The 21,497-nt window shown below is 35.5% G+C and overlaps 1 protein-coding gene across 2 annotated transcripts; it reads left to right on the forward strand.

The window, feature by feature from the left end:
- Nucleotides 1-910: 910 nt before the first annotated feature.
- LOC102226122 (zinc finger protein 362-like) lies at nt 911-21,461 on the forward strand. 2 transcript variants are annotated; one of them, XM_023324450.1, is made up of 9 exons: nt 911-1,248; nt 6,531-6,594; nt 9,416-9,656; nt 10,747-10,872; nt 12,117-12,444; nt 15,463-15,687; nt 17,518-17,596; nt 18,937-19,095; nt 20,386-21,461. In XM_023324450.1, the coding sequence occupies exons 2-9, from the start codon at nt 6,532-6,534 to the stop codon at nt 20,503-20,505; spliced, it is 1,341 nt and encodes a 446-aa protein (XP_023180218.1). In that variant the 5' UTR covers nt 911-1,248; nt 6,531; the 3' UTR covers nt 20,506-21,461. The 2 variants fall into 2 exon arrangements, with proteins under 2 accessions (XP_023180218.1, XP_023180219.1); XM_023324451.1 differs by having other exon boundaries at nt 912-1,248; nt 9,449-9,656.
- Nucleotides 21,462-21,497: the final 36 nt, after the last annotated feature.

Consider the following 21,497-nt stretch of genomic DNA (forward strand, 5'->3'; position numbering starts at 1 on the left):
CAGTTAATTACTGAGGGTGGTATAAATCATTTTTGACATTTTATTTTTAAATGAAATGTAAAGAAATACCACTACAAAAAAACAAGTATTATTTTAGAAAGTTGATTGTTTTAATATCTTTTGAAAGAGGTTTGTCCTATTTTATATCAATAATGACTTGAAATTCCAGCAAAGCTCAATAAAATAAAAACTAAAACCAAAGTTCTTCTACGGATTTTGGTCTTTTTTTGGTAAATATTTTAAAAGAGACATTTTCTACATCATGTTTTCTTAAATCTAGTGAAATATTATTAAATCAGAGTTTTAAATTGGATTTTTCAATATTTCCTACTTGTATTTATTTATTGCTTTTGATTTATGATAAATATTTAGTGCTTGTTTTATTTGTTATTATTATTACTATTATTATAATAATAATAACTATTATTATTATTATTTACTATAATAGGTCACCATATATTTCCAATATTACAATTTATAATCCCAAACCAAAACAAAGCTCCAGTGCAATTTACACTTTTATAAACCAGCAAACACTCAATAGGAGTTGTACAATAAAACAATTTGAAAGCTGAAACAATAACAGTCCCCTCTGAGTATCATTCGTGTTCTGGGTCCCGTGGACCGCCAGCTGCGGCTCTGTGGCTTGCAGCGTGGCAGCAGTGCCCTCTCCTGCTGAGCTAAGCACAGAGCACATTAGCATCCTGTCATGCTGCTCCTGCAGCTCACAGGATTACTCATATTTAATGCACATTATCTCCGACAGACACGCAGCAATGATACAGTGCACGGAAAATATAACAGGCGCATCCCTTTTCAGTCTCCAACTCCAAATAATCTGACTGTAATGACTACTTGCGAGGTTTATATTAAACATGGGGTGAGGAAAAGTGAGAGACGTTCATATTATAATTCATTATTCCCACAATAGTCTCCTACAGGAAGGTCTTGTAAAAAGTCGAACCCCCCTTTTTATTCATGCGCTCATTTTTTACTATAGCGCCGCGGCGCCAAACGCGCACATCTGCGGCATCTGCACGGATCGGGTGAAAATTATGAGCCAGAAAATGGGTTAAAAATCGGTCTGAACGGGTTTTTCTCTCTGTACTGTGAGCAGCCTCTCGCCTGTAGCACCCAGAAGTGAACAGCAGGCGACCCGGAAGGCTTGAAGTCTGGCTGAAAGCAGGCAGAAAAAGGGGAGTCCTGCTCCGTTATAAATTTCTGTTTCTTCTCCTCTCGCTGGCGCAGGTATGTTGGTCTCTCCGTGCAAATTATCCGCCTCTTTATGCTGTTTTGCTCTCGCTCAAAGCCGCCGCGCTGCACCGCCGCTTCTCTTAAAAGTCGTGCAGAACTTGGAATAATAAAATAAGCATTTGCGATGCTTAAATGTTAATAGATGACGTCTTAAGCTGCCGTGCAAATACAAGCCCTCCTGATGATCGGATTTCTGGCTCAGCTCGGCGCTGTGTAAGAGCCACGCTGATGGCTGTAGGAAGTGTCAGTGTGTGGTGTTTTTTTTTTTTCCTCGCCAAGCCGGGCTATTCAAACCTGCAAATCAAAGTAAACAATCATCCCTACGATTTATGCAAATTTGCCGCATGCATTCGCGTCGCAGTGGCCTTTAATGACACCCGGAGGGTTATCTGCTTGTAATAGTCCTTTCTGCAGAATATGGCGTCCGCTGGTTATAAAAATAAGACAGGGCTGCCATTTTTGTTTTCCTTTTGTCTGATTTTTTTAATAAACTGTCTGAGAATGTGGGAGAGGCGGCGGACAGACCGAGGCGCTGCAGGATTGCTGCTCTGTAGGGGAAAACTCACTCTTAGAGCTGGTTTAAAGCTAGGAACAATCCAAATCTGGAAATCAGCTCCATTCTGTTTCTTTCTAAGCAATAACTGGCTTAAGTTGCTCCTAACTTTTTTTTTTTATCACCATTTAAAAAACAACAACAACAACCTCACTGTAGGCCACTTCTCATGAACCCAGTGTATGAAGCTTTCACAGCAGCTACAGTGGATATAAATCTGTGTTAAAATACTATTTTCCTTTACTATAATAAATACATGCAGTCGTTTTTGCAACATTTTTGCTGTCCGGTCCAGTTTAATAAGAAAGCTTTTGAGGTAAACGATAAATTAAAATAGGTAGACCTATCTCCTTTCAGACCCTTGTATTTATGTTTTGTTGATGAACGAATCCTACGCTTTAGTCCAGATATATGACGTGTAGAACAGATTGATGTCACATATAGGACACAATTAGCTGCTGAATCTCATTCCGTGTTACTTTAGACTCTTTGCAGCATCACAGACCAGTTTCTAATTGGTCTTTTACCAGTTTTGAAGACATATTCAGCTTCCATTTGTGACTATTTTTCCAGATTTTCTCCAGTTACAAATGACTGACCTCACTATGCTATGATGTTTAGACCAAATTAGCTGTTTTTGTCCTTGTGCCCTTCTCCTGACCGATACCTTTGTTTAATAAGCTGAATTGTGTACCCTCTCTGTAAATAATAACATCAGGTAAAACATGGAGATGAGCAAATGTTTAGGAAATCCTACTAGAACAACTGAACTTTATTTTTTGATGATCAGATTCTGGACTGAACCAAATAAGACTGAAAACTGGGACTGAAATGTGCTTCAACAAAGTATTCATTTAAGGACACTTATGCAAACCAGATTATTTCTGCTTTTTAATTTCTGCTAACTGATTTGGGATTAAAGTTGTGAAAACATTTGTACCCAGGTTCATTTATTTACATCACAAAACCTGCCATTTTTATAGTGATGTCATGACATTTTATAACCACTGCACTTGAAATACCTTTCACTTTTTCTATAACAACTTACACTACTGGATTTTAAGGGTTTATTTTAAATATATATGTGGCACTTTTCATATGTATTAAACTAGTCAGTCAATATTATTGATATTTTTGCACATTTCCGTCAGTAAGACAAGGTGCAGATTTATTTTTACCCATATAGAGTCCAATTGAGACAGCATAGTGGACGCTCATATTTAATTTATTAAAGCTGAATACTTGGTCTCCACTGAACAGATGTGAAAATGTGGCTGTGCCCATAACATAATATACTGATTATTAAGTTCTGATACTCAGGTGGTAAATAGGCAAATTTAATCTAACTTTAATCTGAAAACAGTTGAAAATATGCAACAGAACGAGTTGCATATATTCAATATATGTAATTCTAATACGAAAACTTTTAAATTGAATGAGTTTAGTGAAACTGTCTGTGTTTTCTTGGATGTTGGATGTTCAGGCTCTTCTGTTTCAACTAAGTCACATAAAATGTAAAAACATCTATTCTTTTTAAACACAAAAAGCTTCAAAGATCATATTGTTTCCTAAGTAATCATTGTACATTTAACATTATTGTTGAGGAACATAGAAATAAATACAAATATTAGCAGTTTAAACCTCCCATAATCCTTTGCTTCAGAGGTTTTGCTTTGTGATTGGTTTATTGATTGTTTTCCATTTTGGCACATTAGTTTTCAATACTGGTGTTTCTGAGGGCTTTGCTTCAGTATTTGTAGTTAACGTCCAGTGTTCACGACATCTCAGCACTTTAATCACATCTTTTGGCTTTTAACACAATTTATGGAGCTCATATTATGAGGAGACCTGTGGCTGAACAGTTGTGAGTTCGATTCCAGCTCACAGGAAAATTTAAAAATTGCACGCATATTCAAGAATTCATACACCTTGAAGTTTTCCACCTATTTTCATGTTACATTCTTGTTGAGATTTTATATAGCTGGCCAAAACAAAGTGGTTCATAATTGTGAAGTGGATGGAAAATGAAAATTTGTTTTTAAAAGTTTTTAAGAATCACAATTCTAGTTCAAGCTCAGTCAGATTGGATTTAGAGAATCTGTGAACACTCTTTTAAGTTTTTGTACAAATTCTTCTGTTGGATTAAGCTCTTTCCTTTGATTGGTCCGTTCCGACACAAATATGCTTTTGATCTAAACCCAATGCCTTGCATCTCTGCTGGGGTGTTTAAAAGGGCAGTATTATGTAAAATTGACTTTTTTGAGCTTTACATCATGTTATAATTTTATTCCTTCATCAAAAACATGCCTGGAGTGTTGCTTTGATTCTTTCCTTCATGTTTGAGAAACATTTTAATCTCCATGGCAACCAGTCAGTTGTGCAAAACGCCTCGTTGGACGTAGCCCCGCCTTCGAGATCCAGCTCCTTTTCGGAGCTGCAGTTTCCAAGCCTCACAGAGCAACCTTCTCCCACTCAGCTCCTTCAAACTAGCCAGCAGCAATTAGCAAACACCTGGTGGAGCTGAGCATCTGCTGAGCTCATTAGACGAGCTGCTTCTCAGTGAAATGCTGGTAAAAACATTACTAAAGGCTTAATAGAGGAGAGATGTTGTGATGACTTCCTGAAGGTGTTGGAAAGAGCAAGAGTTTCTTAAAGAGACAGAGGCCCAATTTCAAGGCGTTAATTTCAAGTCAATTTTTTTAAAGCCATGTTTGACGTATTCAGCATTTTTTACAACAACTGAATGTAACATAGTTACTTGAACAGCTGGATTTATATGTAGATTAAGTTACATAGAGGTGGACTCTGTTTACAAATTAGTTGACTTCTGTAGGAACTTGGTTGTATTTGGTTTTATTTAAGAGTGCTAAAGTAAAGGGGTTAAATACAAGAACATGATGATTTAGTTTTTTTTATTTCATATGTAAAAAAGTAGATTTTACTTCCATATGAGATAATTATTACTTGCTAGATCATATAATTATATGATCTAGATCATATAATTATATGAGATCATATAATTATATGATCTAGCATAGATCATATGCTAGATCATATGCTATATGCTAGATCATATAATTATATGATCTAGCATATAAAACCCTAATAAAAGTCAGCAAAGTTTGTGGTTGTAATGTGAAAGGAAGGGGAAAAAGTTAAAGGGATATGAACACTGTGATAAATAATGATTTCAGACGGTGGTACAATTAGGTAGCATGTCTGAGTATAAGAGAAAATATCAGAAATGCTAAAGATTAAGTTGTTCATGTAAAATTATCTAAGTCTTTGATAGCCTGGATTGGATGCTGTTTGGCATTTCTATATAGTATGACAAACTGATTAAGAAATTAAACTTCTGATGAACTGAACATAAAAAATGAAAACATATGTATATCATGTGAAGTTCATTTTCAGAATTACAATTAATGGATATAGAACAACGGCAAACAAGAAGAAAATTATTCAGGACAGCCTAAAAAACTGTAATTAAGCACAAACAGAAAATACAATTTCCTATTTGACTTAAACCCTCACTACAATCACGTTGCAGCTCAAAAAGCAACGCAAAGATGCATAAAAGCAGAAAAACTCCCCTGGGGCAGAAAGCCCCCATCGTTATAGAAATTTTCTGGGAGGTGCATTGTGCGGCTGTACCTCTAGATGTATCGGTTTTGTTTCTCTTGGCTTGCAGATGTGGGCTGTGTTATGCTTCTGCTAAGCCAAACAGACTTAGGAATGGCTCTGTGTGCCAAAGCATGCAAGGCAAAATGTTTTAAAAAGATCTTCAAGAGGGTCGGAAAAGAGAGGCTATGGAAAGAAAGGCCTTCAGAGCAAGCCTTAAACTGCATGTGTTTCGCTTTGCCTTTAAAAAAGAAAGATTTTCAGCCGTCCGGTTAAACTTGATTAATGTAACAGAAGCCTTATCAATCATTATGCTTCGCACTCGCAATCAGAGCTAAATTGTAGGTATTTTACAGCTGTTTCCATGAAGGTTTGAGATGAAAGAAAAACGGGTTTGCACTTGGGACTAAACGCTGCATGTTGTCAATTTAGATATTCCTTATTTACAAGTTTCTGCAATTTCTTATTCTGGAGATACTTTAGAAAACACTCCACCAAATTTACCCTGGTTTTCTCCTCACCCTTAACCCCCTAGTTTGAAGGAGGAGACAAAAAGCAACAGATTAGCATCTACATCAAACTAGTGGGCTCTGTTATTTTCTGATAACTGTTGAACAACTAACAGTTGAAATCACATGCAGCCTATCTCAAAGTCTGCATGCCTGCAAAAGTGTGTCTGAGAATCCTCAGAAAAAGCAGCGAGTTTAATTTAGATTTACAAATCCTGCAGAATTAACTCACCCTGCTGGCTCATAAACATCCTCCCTGCTATCATTATAACATGTTGGACTGAAAATAGTGCAAGGATGCAAAGCTGGGTCAAACAGGAGCCTTTGTACACAATATTCTTGGAAATACGCTATCACAAGACTGATTATTGCACCAAACAGTCAGATGTTGTTTAGTTGTAGGGCTACCGACGTGGCTTTTAACCACATTAACAACAGAAACACACAGAAGTGTACTGAGCTATGAAAAAATCTGAACAAACAGGAGTCATCAAGCAAGAAAAAATACACTGTGACAAGAGTTGGTTCAATATTTGCATATTTCCTGCCGTTTAGTATAACTGACATTTTTATTATGTGTGCATTTCTTCCAGGATGGCTGAACCGCGCTTTAACAATCCCTACTTTTGGCCTCCTCCTCCTTCTATGCCTGGCCAGGTAAGAACCACCTTTCACAACTAAAAACAATCTTAAAGTGAATCTTTTAGACTTCAATGAAAAAATACAGTTCTGTATGACTTAACTATATTATTATAAATAATAGGTTTTCTGATCCTAAGCTCTGATAAAGAAGGAATATTGTAAATATTTATTTGTTTGAGCTGTCGACAGATCATTTTGACCAAAATGTAGTTAAATAGCACACTGGGAAGCTTGATATCTATGCCCCTGGTTTTTACCAATAAATGATCTTATAAGCTGGATTTCAATTGAAAACTACGGGCTCCTCTGAGTCCAAAAGTCTGAAAAATATATTTATTCTAATTGAAAGATTAATTAATAAACACAAAACATCTTTCAGCTATCTTGAGCTGTAAACTCCTGAAAGAAGTTCAGGGAAGGACACTGCTGCTGTCAGCTAAAACTCCCAAGAGTCAGCAGTTTTTCAACAAAAATACAGTTATATTCAATAATTTAAAATATTATTGAAAGTTAATTTATTTTACTAACTCAGATCACTAAGGGAAAAACATTTATGATGATTTTCCACTTACAGCAAATGAAAACACAACATAAGATTAGAATAGCAATTTTAATACAAAAATGTGTCCTTTACAAAAAAACATGTTAAGGTTGATTTCAAAAGTCACTTTTAATCTCACATTTATTGAATATGACGGTAAGCAGTATTCATAATAACAATAAACCTGCTTAAAATGATTGAAAATATTAAAGTAATGTGACAGTTGGTTTAGTTTTTTTTGTTTGTTTTTGAGTTTTGTTAAGCTGAACAAGCTAGCATTAGCTAGCCAGCATCAGTTAGCTGTTTAGCTAACTGACAGTTATGGTAGCCTCTTTAACTCACAGTACCTAAACAGCTCAACTGACCAGGTGTCGGTTTGGTAGCAGAAAATACGCCAAAAGCCTCATTAAGTTATTTGTAATTAGTTAAAAAGTTTCTTTCTTTGACCATCAGAAGCGGCTAACTGGCAGCTAGCAGCAGCAAGCAAGAGAAGATGAGCATAACTGCATGCTGCTACTGTGTTTCCACCATAAAGAGAGTTTAAAGGAATAGTTTACATACCTGTAGCAGGGGGATTTCTTATTTAAGTGTGTTTGTAAAAAAAAATAAGAAGTCTACTGAGCTACTGTAGGCTAATAGCTTTTCAGATGGATTGCACCTCTTTGATTTAGCTGTAATTTGAAACAATTTAATCTGAAAATTTACGCATCAGCAGGACACACCGTGGATGTTAATTTGTCCAATTTGTACATTAGACATTTGTTTGAATTCATCTGGAAAAGCAGACCTGGAGAAGCACAGAACTATAATGTCTTTATAATGAACTTTAATGCCAATTGACAGCTTATTGAAAGAATTGAAAGGTTTAGTCATATCTTGGCAGATTTAGGTTTAATACAAACTGTCTAATTCACTCCATAGTCCACTCAACTATGTGATGTAAAGTTATCTGTAGCTTACCCATTAAGGTCCGCAAAGTCGGTCAGGACCCCACTAATAAACAACTGTGTGGTCTTGAGAACCTCTTAAAACAATTTAACTGGATTAGCTCAGAATAATTTAATATTTATTTATTTTTTATGTATTTTTTTACTTTTCATACACAGGTCAAAAAAGAAAAAAAACACAATGCTGAAAAAAGAAACACAAGACAAACAAGTACAGAAATAGATAATATTTTAATTTAACCAGTCAATGGCAAGAGCTCAAAGTGAAAAAAGTGTAAGTCAAAGTACAAGCTTATTATGCCTTCACTTTGTTTTACATAAGGCTTGATCAAAATCAAAGCAGCAGAATCTTTCATGCATATTTTATATCTCCAAGGAGCCCCAGTGAAGTCTGTAGACAAACTCAATAACATAATAGCTATATTAATTAGGAAGCATTTAACGCTATAAAAAAACATGATAAAATCCTAATAAAAGTCTTGAAACCACCAAAAAAAAAAAAACTACAGGTATTACAACTTAGACTGGAGAAAGTATTTTCTTTCACGTTTCACACTTTCATAAATACAAAGCAGTTCATAATGACTGTCTCAATCCTGCCTCACTTGTGGACAGAAAGCATTTTTACTTTTGTAAAGTGTGAATATTTAACATGAAATAACATGGAAGCCAGATGGTCTCAAACTTTAGATTAATTTTAGAGTTTTAGATCAAATTTCAATGAGTTCCCTATACTACTCCTACTTTTTTTACATTTGAACCTCACCTCATAACTTATCTGATATTCACCAGCACAAAAGCCAATGCTTGATAAGAAGAGTGTTTGCATTTTATTTTTTAATTTCATTTAATCCCCGGATTTCATCCCAAAACCACAGCAAAGCATTTTTCACTGCCCCAAATGTAGTAACCAGTGACTGAAACGGCAGATTTATTGGATTACATTTGTCTTCTGCAATAACATAATAAAAGTTTGTCTTACAGAGACGATAGGTTAGACTTCGGTTGAAAAATGAGAAACATTAAAATGTATTTCTCAAAATCTTTGAAGCATCAATTCAACAAAACCATAAAAGTAAGAAGAAAAATAGGCACTTTTATATCCTCTATGTTCTGAAAGTCTTTAAAAGTACATAAATATCTAACTCAATTTCAAAAGTAGCTATTTATTTGCTTAAAGAGGTTTCAAACTCAAATAAAAACTAAACAGGCATTCCTTCAAAGCCTCAAAGCTTTGGCTGCAATGTTTGGTGTCAACCAATAGAGGGCACCATTGCCCTGAGAAGTGTCACTGATTGAACTGATGATGGCTGTTCTTCTGTCACTGATGGTGGTTTCTGGCTGTCAGCTGGATAACCTAGTCTTGATCAATAAAATCAAGGAGCAGCTGATGGCGGAGAAGATCCGGCCGCCACACCTGCCCGCCGTTTCGGCCGCCTCCCAGCAGCCTCTGATGTCTCCGTCGGGCCAGGCCGAAGGCAGCCAGCACGGGATGTCCAAAGCTCAGCAGGGGTCCGGGCTGCACAGTCCAAGCCCGTCGCAGCCTGACATCGCCCTGCATGCCCGCCCTGCCTCCAGCTCTGTCACAGGTACTCCAACTATGTCCACACATACAATTAGTCTAAATAATTCTTTAAAAACTAACGCTGTCCATCCATAAAAAAATTTAATCAGATTAATCACGCTCTGTGATTAATCATAATTAATCAATTTACTTAACTTTTTAACTTGACATGCAAATATGCAAGTTTACAAAAAATGTTTGAGAATCTTCAGACAATAAAACATTTTCTTACTTCTCCAGGTTTTTATATTACGAAAGATTTAAAAGAAATCTTTTTGTTTTAGACTTTTAATTTAATAATAGTTTAGGGTTTTGTGTTTTTCATCATAATTTTGTTTTACCTTATTGTGACTTCTTGTTTGTTTAATTTCTTTAGTTTTAATTAGTATTTAGAGTGTGTTTGCTAGTTTTTCTTAGTTAAATATTGCTTAGTATTTTCATACTTTGTTTAATTATTAGATGGAGAATTCAAAAAGGTCAAAGTATTGTATTGTGTTTATGTATACACCGATTGGGTAATGAATACTGAGCAGAATGTACAATAAAAAAAAAGGTATAGTTTTCCCCCAACTTTTGCTGTCGTCATTTTGCAGACTAGCATATTTTTACTCAACTAAAAGCAAAAAATAGCCATATAAGAAATTACTCAAGTAAAAAATTATTTGGTAAAAAGTCTACTCAGGCACCAACTGATCAAAATATCAATCATTTTAAAAATGACATAATCAGAGAGACCAAAATATAAAGTTAAGTGGAAATTTTTGGTATTTTAAGGATGAAAATGATAATTTGTTTAAGTAACAAAAAATAACAAAAGAAATTTTTTTCAAATTTGTTTCATTCAATAAAAATAAGTATTAAACGTTAACAAAAACTGCAGGTGTGTGTCTTCGCTTGGTTAATTTTTGGTTAAAACATGTTTGTCTTCCATTCAGTGAAGTTACTCACAGTGGGTAGAAAATCCAGAAATTATACCCAAGAGTAGCGATACTTCATGATAAAATGACTCAAATACAGGGTAGTAAAATAACTCCTAAAAGTACTTTATTAATTGAATAAAAGCAACTAGTTACTATCTAACTCTGACTAAGAGATATATTTTTCTTCTTAATTAGGTCGTATCCTTGGAGATGTGAACTTGAATTTGGACGACAAGGCGGCTCTGAAAGCCCGGGGTCTGTGGGAGGACTGGCACCTGCGCCAGCTCATAGACCATCCCTCCAGAACAAACCACGTCTCAGGTGAGCAAACACGTCCCAGCGGACCACTGTGCAAACTGAGACAAACCCTTCCTCAGTGGGTTCACGTCACCTGTTCGCTTTTCTTTGTTCTTTGCTTTTTTGTTCTCCTTCAATGCTCCAGGTGATGCAGAAAAATAAAGATTCATTCATTAATCAGCTGGAGATTAAACCGACACTAGAGGCGCCTCAGAAAGCTGGAGGGAAGATGTGAAAATAAAAGAAGGATTTTTTAAAATAAATTTTAATTATTCATTTTTTTTATACTTTTAATATGTTTTTTTATTATTATTATAAAATATTAATTAAAATAACTTATGGAATGTGGAGATAGAAGACAGAAATAGTCAACAGAGGGAGCAATACACTGTAAAACACGTGAGCGCATTTAGTTGTATCTACTATCTTTTACTCTTTAAGTCAAGTAAATTTAGTGAGTTTTAGATTTTGAACCTAAATGTGACTTTGTGAAAGATAAAAACTTACAGTAGTAAGTTGTGTTAACTTTTTATTAATTCTGTCAAACCTCCAAGAGTTTAATAAACTAGAGTTTTTAGGTTGGTTTTTAATGTTTAATTAAACAAATGTTGTTTTCTAAACACAACAATGCTGTTTAGAATGTTTAGAAAATATTGTTTTCTAAACATTTTTATAAAACAATGTTTAGAAAACTTGTCTCTTGTTGATAAATCAACTTCATGAACTTTAATGTCCGAGTTAAAACCAAAACAATTTTCTGTTTAACTTAAATTTCATTTTCAAGTTAAACCACCTTCAAATGTTTTACAATGTAAATTTATGAAACAAGGAAGTTAAAATATATAATATAAAAGATGTATTTAGTATACAGAATATTCACTGAACTCCAAAAACCAACCAGCATTCTGGGGGATGTAGGCAAAGGAAAGGCTAGGTTACCTAGCAACACCCTATTAAGTAAGTTGTGGTTACTTAGCAACAACCTGATGAGTAACTTGCAGCAGTTTAAGGTTTTGCCACCGTGCCTCATAGATGCTTAAAAGTAAAAAACAACAAAGTGAAATGAAAACTAGATAAAACAGGAAAGGTCATGCTGCCACTTTGCCATTATTTCAAATATTTAAAACAAAAAACTAATCAATAATAATCAATATCGAGTGATATGAAATACTTACATCGGGATAAATTTTTCAGCCATATTGTTCAGCCCTAATAACAGCTATAATAATGTTCAGTAATGTTCTCATCTTCACTGTTGTTCCTGTCAGGTGTGGCACTGGCATCCAGAACTGGGAACCTCAGCACTTCGGAGATAATAACCCCAACAACACCCACCTCAAGCAGCCACAGCCGACTGGGTGGAGCCCCCACCCCTCACCTCATCTCAGGGTTAGCCGGCAGCCACGGGATTGAGCCGGGGAAGACCAACGGGGGCTTTGTGGGTCTCCTCGGCCCGCCTCCGAAGCAGGAACGGGGGCGCAAGAAGATCAAGGCCGAGAACGGCTCGTCGCTTTTGGTGGTTCCGTACCCGATCCTGGCCTCGGGCAACGACCAGTCCTGCGTCACCATCACCACTAAAGAGGGTAAAACCTACAGGTGAGAAAAAACTGCTGTATTCTGTTTAGAGCTGGACAATAAATCAGTACTAATATATATATATCACGATAGAGGTATGATCAATATCAATAGATAATACATCTGATAGAGTATTCAGTATTCAGTATATAGAATATTCACTGAACTCTGATCCAGAACTGCACAGCATTCTGGGAGACATAGGCAGAGGAAAGGCTCAGACTCTCATGGCCAGATAAGTGAGATTGGTAGAACCAACTAGCTCATTCACTCTTTGGTTACCTAGCAACTCACTCACTCTTTGGTTACCTAGCAACAACCAGTTGAGTAACTGCCGCAGCAGCAGCTTAATAAAGGTTAAGCATGTTAAGGTTTCGCCAGTGTGCCTCATAACAGCTTAAAAATAAAAAAAAAACAACAATGTGAAGAGAAAACTGTGGATAAAACAGGAAAGGTCACACCACCAGTTTGGAAGTATTTCAGATATTTAAAGCAAAAAAAAATTAGATGTAATGCTAAAATAATTTTCAGCCATATTGTCCAGCCCTATTTTGGGTGAAAATGTATTGCTGCCAACACAACAAAAAGCTCAGAGTAAAGTTGAATCTGCTATGAATCTATCATCTTATAATGCCTGGCAACAGAATAGCACAAAAAATCTACAAATCAATAAAACAAATAAAATATTTAGAGAAAACTATGATTGTCAGGATATTTATACCATAAAGCACACAAATACTCATTAGAATATCAATGCAATGAATGCGATTTCAGTGATTAAATGAATCAATCCAGATTTTATTAAACTTTATTGTGAAGTTCAGTTTGACATCAACAAGCTATTTACCTCAAGAACAAATAAAACCAGACTGCAGGGATTATCGAGGATCTTGTTGTTGAGGTCAGGATGTGTTTTTTAGAGTGTTTTATCGCTTCTAAAGAAAATAAAGCAAACTAGAAGGAGTAAAAACACAAACAGTAACAAAGAAAGATAAAAAAAGGTAAATCATACCACTACACCATGATTAAAACAGCCTGAAATCCCAAAATTTAAATTCTTGTTAAAAAAGCAGGATGTGAGAGTAACTGATATGTAGAATACTTTAATTTCACAATTTGTCTGCAAAATAATGGTTTATTATTGCAGAGTTGTTTTTGTGACAAGACTTAGAAAATGAAGAGGAAGCTGTTCAAGTTTTGCTTGCTGCAAAGCAGAAGCAAGAAGAGGCTAAATGTGCTGAGCAGTAAAGTACAGAAACACACCTTTGATACACACCGTCGACCTTACCTCAGCGGCTTCACATTCTTCAGAGATATATTTACACATCATTTGTAGTTTAAGATATCAGGAATGACGGTAATGATGATAACAATCTAAACTGTTGGCGCTGGAAATGGTTCTCTATGAAGAAAACCAAAATAAATGCAAATACAGAACAGCGCATCCGTAAATACTAACGGATTCACCGTTGGGCAAAGAGGAAGTACAGACTAATACAATGAGAGCACACAGAAATGTAACAGTTAAGGAAATACTCAAAATGTCTAATATACATTAGACATTTTGAATGTACTTTTTGATCCCAGAAGGAAATTCACATATTAAGAGTTTGATGCAGCTTGGGTTACATTTCTGTTTCCTGTTGTTTTTTTTAAGTGGAGAGGAAAAAACAAATAGCTTCATGATCAAGAAACAGACCTTAACTGAGAAAAACCGAACAGAATGTCCACTAAAAAAATAAACATATCAACACTTACTAGTCAAAAAATTAACAGCAAACCTAAACAGCAAAAATTACATTAATGATGACTAAGAAAACTGATGCAAGAACAAAATGTCTAATATATATTAGACATTTTGTCTGGGTTTTGTGTTAAAAGAACAGCTTGTAACAGTTAAAGTCATATTAACTCATTTTAAATGTTATTGTTATTTTTAATTTGTTTCTTTGGGTTCATTTTGAAAACTCAAAGTTCTGTTTCTAACATAATTAGAATATTACATTGGAAATATATATATATACAAAAGATCATTTTTAATCCATAAATTTCAGGGTACTGAAAGCAGGTCGACATGCTGAATAATTTGTCGGGGCTCCTGTTGTCATGATGCTCAGATGTTGTGGGTTTTGGTTTGTGGTTTTGTTTTGGGTTATTTCTAGATCAAAGTTTTGCATCTGTTTTTGTAAGTTTTTCTCTCTCTTCTTGAATAGTGTGTTTAGTTTATTCTAATTTATGTTTTTTTCATATTCTGTCAGTTTATTTTACTCCTTGCTCATTAAGTTTGGTATTGCCACGTCATAGTTTATTTTTTAGCCCTGATTTTTAGTTTTTTCCATTTGGATTATTCCTGCCAGGTTCTTGCATCAGTTTTCTTAGTCATCATTAATGTAATTTTTGCTGTTTAGGTTTGCTGTTAATTTTTTGTCTAGTAAGTGTTGATATGTTTATTTTTTTAGTGGACATTCTGTTCGGTTTTTCTCAGTTAAGGTCTGTTTCTTGATCATGAAGCTATTTGTTTTTTCCTCTCCACTTAAAAAAAACAACAGGAAACAGAAATGTAACCCAAGCTGCATCAAACTCTTAATATGTGAATTTCCTTCTGGGATCAAAAAAGTACATTCATTCATTCATTCATTCATTTTCCACTAGTCTCTGAATGTCCATATTCTTTAGTATCTGATTTTATTTTGGGTATTTTATTAGCAATAAGTCATAATCATCAAAATGAAGAGAAACAGACTCTTGAAACACATCATCCTGGTTTTCTCTATTGAATCTAAACAGTATTTGTTTAAATTTCAGAATTTATTTATTATATAAATATATTTTAATTTGAGATGTACCTCTATGTTTTCCAAATACTATTAAATAAATACTAAATATCTTAATGTTGTAAATTCATCACTAAATGCTTACTATTCAAATATTGTTGTCCCACTTTTTTAATTTAAAAATCTGCACTATAAGAAGTTTTATTAATGATTTATTGATTTCTGTTTTCTTCCTCATGCATGTCTCCTGTTTTCCTGTTTCCAGGTGTAAAGTTTGTCCCCTGACCTTCTTCTCCAAGTCCGACATGCAAATTCACTCCAAAACGCACACAGAGGCGAAAGCCCACAAGTGTCCTCACTGCACCAAGACGTTTGCGAACGCCTCGTACCTGGCCCAGCATCTGCGCATCCACCTGGGCCTCAAGCCGTACCGCTGCTCCTACTGTGAAAGATGCTTCCGCCAGCTCTCCCACCTGCAGCAGCACACCAGGTCTGACCTCCGACAAACACACAGCTCATCTGCAACAGTTCAGGCTAGAGCTGCACAAAATAGCAAATATTAATACCTGCAATGTTGCAATTACAAAGGACTGCTTTTATGCAGTATTTGCTAGTATGTTATATGCCATAGCTTTATACTTTTAATATCAGAGTGTTACACGTCTCAGCTGGGTCGAAACAATTGTAACAAATGATGTTAGGATGTCCCTGCTTCTCCTTTCTTCTGAGTGGAAAGCCTGAAAACATGAATAGCTTCAGTGAATGAAGGAATGACAGCCATCTTCTTCCCCCAAACTCTTCTGAGGAGAGGGGGCGGTGCTCCTCACTCTAGGCCTCCTGGTGAAACACTGTCTACATTTTGGTTCCTTTTTTTTCCTTTTGGATTTGACGTGGTATTTCGGTCAATTTCAGTCTAAAAAAACACATATATAATACATTGCAATACTAATAATTTATGTGGTGGCTTATACTCTTAAACAAATTTTCTTGACTATATAAACAAGTGATGATTAAAATCTCCCACTCTATGGTGTATCACAAGAGCAACACCTAAAGAAACTCAGGGCGAGGAAAACTTAAACCAGGTGTGTCAAACTCCAGTCCTGCAACTTTTAGATGTGCCTCTGCTGCATCACACCTGAATACAATAATTAGGTCATTAGCAAGACTCTGGAGAACTGATCTACACAAGCAGGAGGTAATTAAACCATTTCATTCCAGTGTTTTGTACCTGTGGCACATCTAAAAACTGCAGGACAGCGGGCCCTTGAGGACTGGAGTTTCACACCTGTGACTTAAACCATTTAACAAACAGCCACATACCACCTAACCTGAAGTTAATATTTTTTAATTAAATGAAAATGACAATTGCTGTTGGCCTAAAAGCTGAAAATCATTCATTACCAAGCAAAGTCATACACAACAAAGAACGATTAATACTGCTAACCAAAGGAATCCAAGCGCTAGTGAAGGACACAGCAACACTCAGCAGCTATGACGTTGCTTCCTCTGGTAATATAAGTAGTCCTGGGCTTGTTTTCTTTCCACCAGCTTTTCTTTTTAGTAACCATCACTATTTTTTTTTACCCCCCTGGAGGAGGGAAGACATGCGGCAAATGTCGTCGGTCCGGGAGTCGAACCCGCGACGGCCGCGTCGAGGACTGAAGGGTCGCGCTAATCGCTACGCCACCACGGCACGCCCATCACAATTTTTTTTTAACACAGTCCGGTAGTAAGCTAGCTGTAGCGTCGGATTTTGAGCTGACGTCACGGCAAATAAACGGTCGTTTACATGCAGTACCTCGCTGACCATTAGGGGCGCTCGCGGACCACCAGTACAAATCTAGAACTCAACCCAGAACAACTGGAACTAACATTTAGCTTTTTTACCTCAATAATCCCTATCAAACTTAAGATCCAGAGAAACACCCATTAGTTTATAAATGATGGAATACTTATTCTTACTAAACACGAGGAACCAATATGTAGTTTTATATTTTTACCTTTTTGTCTTTCTTTTGATTTAGGTTTTTTGTGTGTACTTCCACCTAATTCATGTAAAGTACTTTGAACTGAAGAAGTTTATTAGTTAATAATTTTAGAGGGGTTGTAGTTTTTGAATATACTGAGTTGGTGTTGATGCAACGTTCAAGAGCCAAAAAGTCATTTTAGATGTAAAAAGGGTTAGGGTTATGTAGTTTTGTATTTTTCCAAACTGAAAATATAAAAAGCCTTTTCTGGGTCACCTTATTACTTCATATTTGATTTAGGTTGCTTTCATCTTCCTGTTCTACCTGTTTTTGTGTCTTTTGTGTTTTAGAATCCACACAGGTGACCGACCCTATAAATGCCTCCATCCAGGATGTGAGAAAGCTTTTACGCAACTCTCTAATTTGCAGGTAAACATGAGCTGTTTTCTGACTCTCTGCTGCACTACAACAAAGGTTAATGGTTTAGAAATTGACGTGTAATGTGATCTTTGTGACCTTTTTGCCAAAGATCACAAAGAAGCCTCCTGTTTCACCTGATCTCATCAGAAACATCATCTGAACCTCATTTTTTTACATTGTTTATTATATATAGACATATTATAAAGTATTGATAGCAAAAGACTTCATCTCCAATTTGAGCTCATGAAGTGAAGATTTATATGCCATTGATCCTGTGAGGGACAGGAAGTCAGGAATTATACACCTAGCAAACCGGTCCCCTACAGAGAGCTGTAAAAGCTGTGAGTGGCAGGTCTGGTCCACCTATAATTCACCACAGTGACAACGTACCTTGTAATTTAAACTCCCATTCTGACCAACATCTTTCACCTAACAACTACGTCACTATAATGACCTACTTTAAATTTGTTGAAGTCCAGAAGTCCAATCGTTGTTCATTTTCCCCCAACATCATGTGGCCCATATCTGAAAATACACTGAAAAATACATGCCAAACTTTTAATTTTCCTCCCATAAAGTCCTTTTTTGTTTATTCTGGCTTACTGTGATGATTAAAAGTAAAATCTTTCTTCAACTTTAACTTAAAACTGAAGCTTTGGGGCCGAAACCAACTAGTATCTGCAATTATTTGGAACAAAGATGTACCTGCTTTTAAAAACTCTGATATGTATGTTAAATTAGTATGAATATGGTTATATTTTCATGTGTGTCATGATATTCTTCTGTTTTCTGTTGTATGATGTTGTGTTTTCTGAACAGGTCGTTGTTGAAAATTAGATTTTGTTCTCAACTTACCCAGTTACATAAAAGTTGAAATAAAGTAAATTGTGAAGAAAGTATCCCCACAAGCTGATGACTAAAAAAAAAGTCAGGCATCTCTTTAAGCTTCTACAGTGGGAAAAAATGACCAGAAATCATTAAAATAAATGCTATAAAAAAGTCTAATTTTAGCAGTTTTTCTATGCATCTTTATGCAGTATCTGGATGACACAAATGGTACAAGAAATGTGTTTTTGTTCACTCAAGACTCAAAATACCAACAAGTTGTTTTTACTTCAAAATGTCTTGCAGCTTCTTCAACTTTTATCAGATGGTATTTAGCTGAACTGAGGTCAAAATGGCTCTCGTGGTTCTAAAAGTTGCTTCCTAATCAGTGGGGAAGTTAATATTATGTCGTTTTTTTATAGGTTTGTTGAACAAACTGACTCAGAAAACCCTTCTGTCTCCAGCTTGTCCTGAGGCATGTAGGCACACAGATTAACCTGGTGTGTTTGCTTTCTTTCTTAAAGTCTCACCAGAGGCAGCACAACAAGGACAAGCCCTTCAAATGCTCCAACTGTTTCCGTGCCTACTCAGACTCGGCCTCGCTGCAGATCCACCTCTCTGTACACGCCATCAAGAACGCCAAGGCCTACTGCTGCAGCATGTGCGGCCGGGCGTACACCTCAGTGAGTTCACAGAAACCAAGTTTTCAAAATTTAAGTTTGCAGAAGTTGATTATTATCAGGAAGTTGTAATGATATAATAGTACATGTGTGTTCGGCAAAACCTAATTAGTTCTCCTTAGTTGGAAACTCAAAATCTTGTAGTTTACATAAAATTAACTGATTGAGCAACTTTGTGCAATTTTATTTAAGTTAACATAATAAATCTGAGTATGTTTTAAGTACCTAAATGACACCCAGTGTTTATTTTTTTAATTAGAAACTACATATAAAAAAAGAAAACAACATGATCAAAATGGTTCCTGCTTCTTTGTTTCTCCAACTTTGACAGAAAATATTGAAAGCAGTTATGTTTTTTTGTTTCAAGATGATTTATTAATACTCAGACATTGAAAAACATAAAGAAATTGTCTTTTACATGATCACTTTTTTTACAATATTTGACTGACGATATTGGAAGCAGTGTTAGTTTCCTCAAATCTTTTCAGTAAAACAAACAATACCATGTTACGCTACACTTTAAGGCAGAGGAGGTTGGTCATGGTGCTGTTTCATGTATGCAAATGTAAATACCAAAAAAATAACTAGTACGACCTGCACTGCTCATTATGGGGAACTGACTGCATACATGAAGCTTTGGAGTCGCCTTAAACATCTTAAAACAAATTTGTTTTGTGACAAATAAAAGTGGTTTAGCTACTTTGGTGGCACAATGCATTGTGGGATACCCTGCTGGCCTATGAAATATTTAACCTTTTGTCATTTACTCAACTTTTGTAGATTAACTTATCAAATATTTTATGTCCAAGTTATGTTCACTTGAAATGGTTTATTAAATAACGATATTTGTATCGTATTTGATACTTTTTTGGCCTGTTTTGTGTTTAATTTGAGACTTGTATTCTGCCACCTATTGGATAATCATTGCACTGCAGGCGGTGAAACCCCCTCATTTCAACATGTCCGCTCGCATAAGATTGGTCACTCGATTTTTCCAGGGAAGGTTTTGCAAATTTTAGACAATTTTGGGTAAAAATAAATGTATATTGTTTTTTTGTTTTTTTTTAATTAATGCTTTATATTTTGAAACAATGCACAATAACTTAGAAATTTATTTTATTATATTCTATTTAAATAGTGTTAAAATCTGTGTATCAAATTTGGTACTGCAGGTATTTAAGGTGCTTCATGTAATATTTTTATAAAGTAATCTATCTGGGTGCTTTCACAATAATAGTTGCTCTAAAACCACTGTGTTTTGCAGTGTAAAGTTGTTTTTCCTCTTCTCTCCAGGAGACGTACCTCATGAAGCACATGCCGAAACACGCGATGGTGGAGCACGTCATGTCCCATCATTCCCCTCAGAATAGGACAGGTTCTCCCAATATTCCCATTCGGATCTCCCTCATCTGAGCTCCACTGCCGTCGTCTTTCCTCCCATCACAGACTCCTACTGCCTGACGGACCGCTCGGCTCCAAACGGAGGCAGGAATCATTTGGAGAAGAGGTTCTCGTCTGACGAGTTTTTCCCTCTTCTCTTTGTTGCTAAAGAGAAAGTATTAACGGGATCATCCAAAGATGATTTCAGCACTTTCAGGCCTGACACTGACCGGCCGGATATTTTTTTTTTTTATGGGACTTAAACAAGTATTGCTCCAGGCAGCTACATAGAGAATCTTTTTAAGTTTTGTGTTATACATATAACTCTGTGTTTTTTATAAACTGCTTTAATTAACTCCCCTTATGTCATATATTAGTCTTCCATTATCTACAGATGCAGGCAATCTTGCTGACAACCCTGGTGTGTAAAAAACGTCTCTAATTTACCGCATTTATACAGTAAAATCCGTATTTATACAGACTTTTAATACGGATTTTACCGTTTTTATACGGTAAATTCCTGGCAACCACAGCTGCCGGTACTTTACTGTAAATTATAAACTTTTTACAGTGTGGTGTGTAAAATGGCTTAAATTAAATTAATCTTTTATTACAGTGCCACAATTTAACTTAAATTTAAAGGAAAATCCAATAATTAAATGAGTATAACAAAAATAAATTTACGTTAAGAAGGCATAAAATCATACCAAAAAAAATGCCAAAAGTGATTTTTTTCCTCTTGGCAAAAATAAGTTAGGCTTTTATTTTAGGAAGGTGATGATATTTAAAATGATCTAAATTGAAACATATAGGATGCTTTTTAAGTAAATCAAAACTTGAAACACAGATTTATTATTAAGTTATGATTTTCTGGCTTCTTTGGCGATGCAGCTCTGGAAGAAAAGACCACTTAACATGATCAGTTTCTCTGATTTTACTTTTTGTAGGTATATATTTCAGTAAAATGAACATTGTTCTTTTATTCTATGAACTGCTGACAACATGCCTCTGAAATTCAAAACACA

Source organism: Xiphophorus maculatus, chromosome 20 (genome assembly GCF_002775205.1).
Source record: "Xiphophorus maculatus strain JP 163 A chromosome 20, X_maculatus-5.0-male, whole genome shotgun sequence".
NCBI lineage: Eukaryota > Metazoa > Chordata > Actinopteri > Cyprinodontiformes > Poeciliidae > Xiphophorus > Xiphophorus maculatus.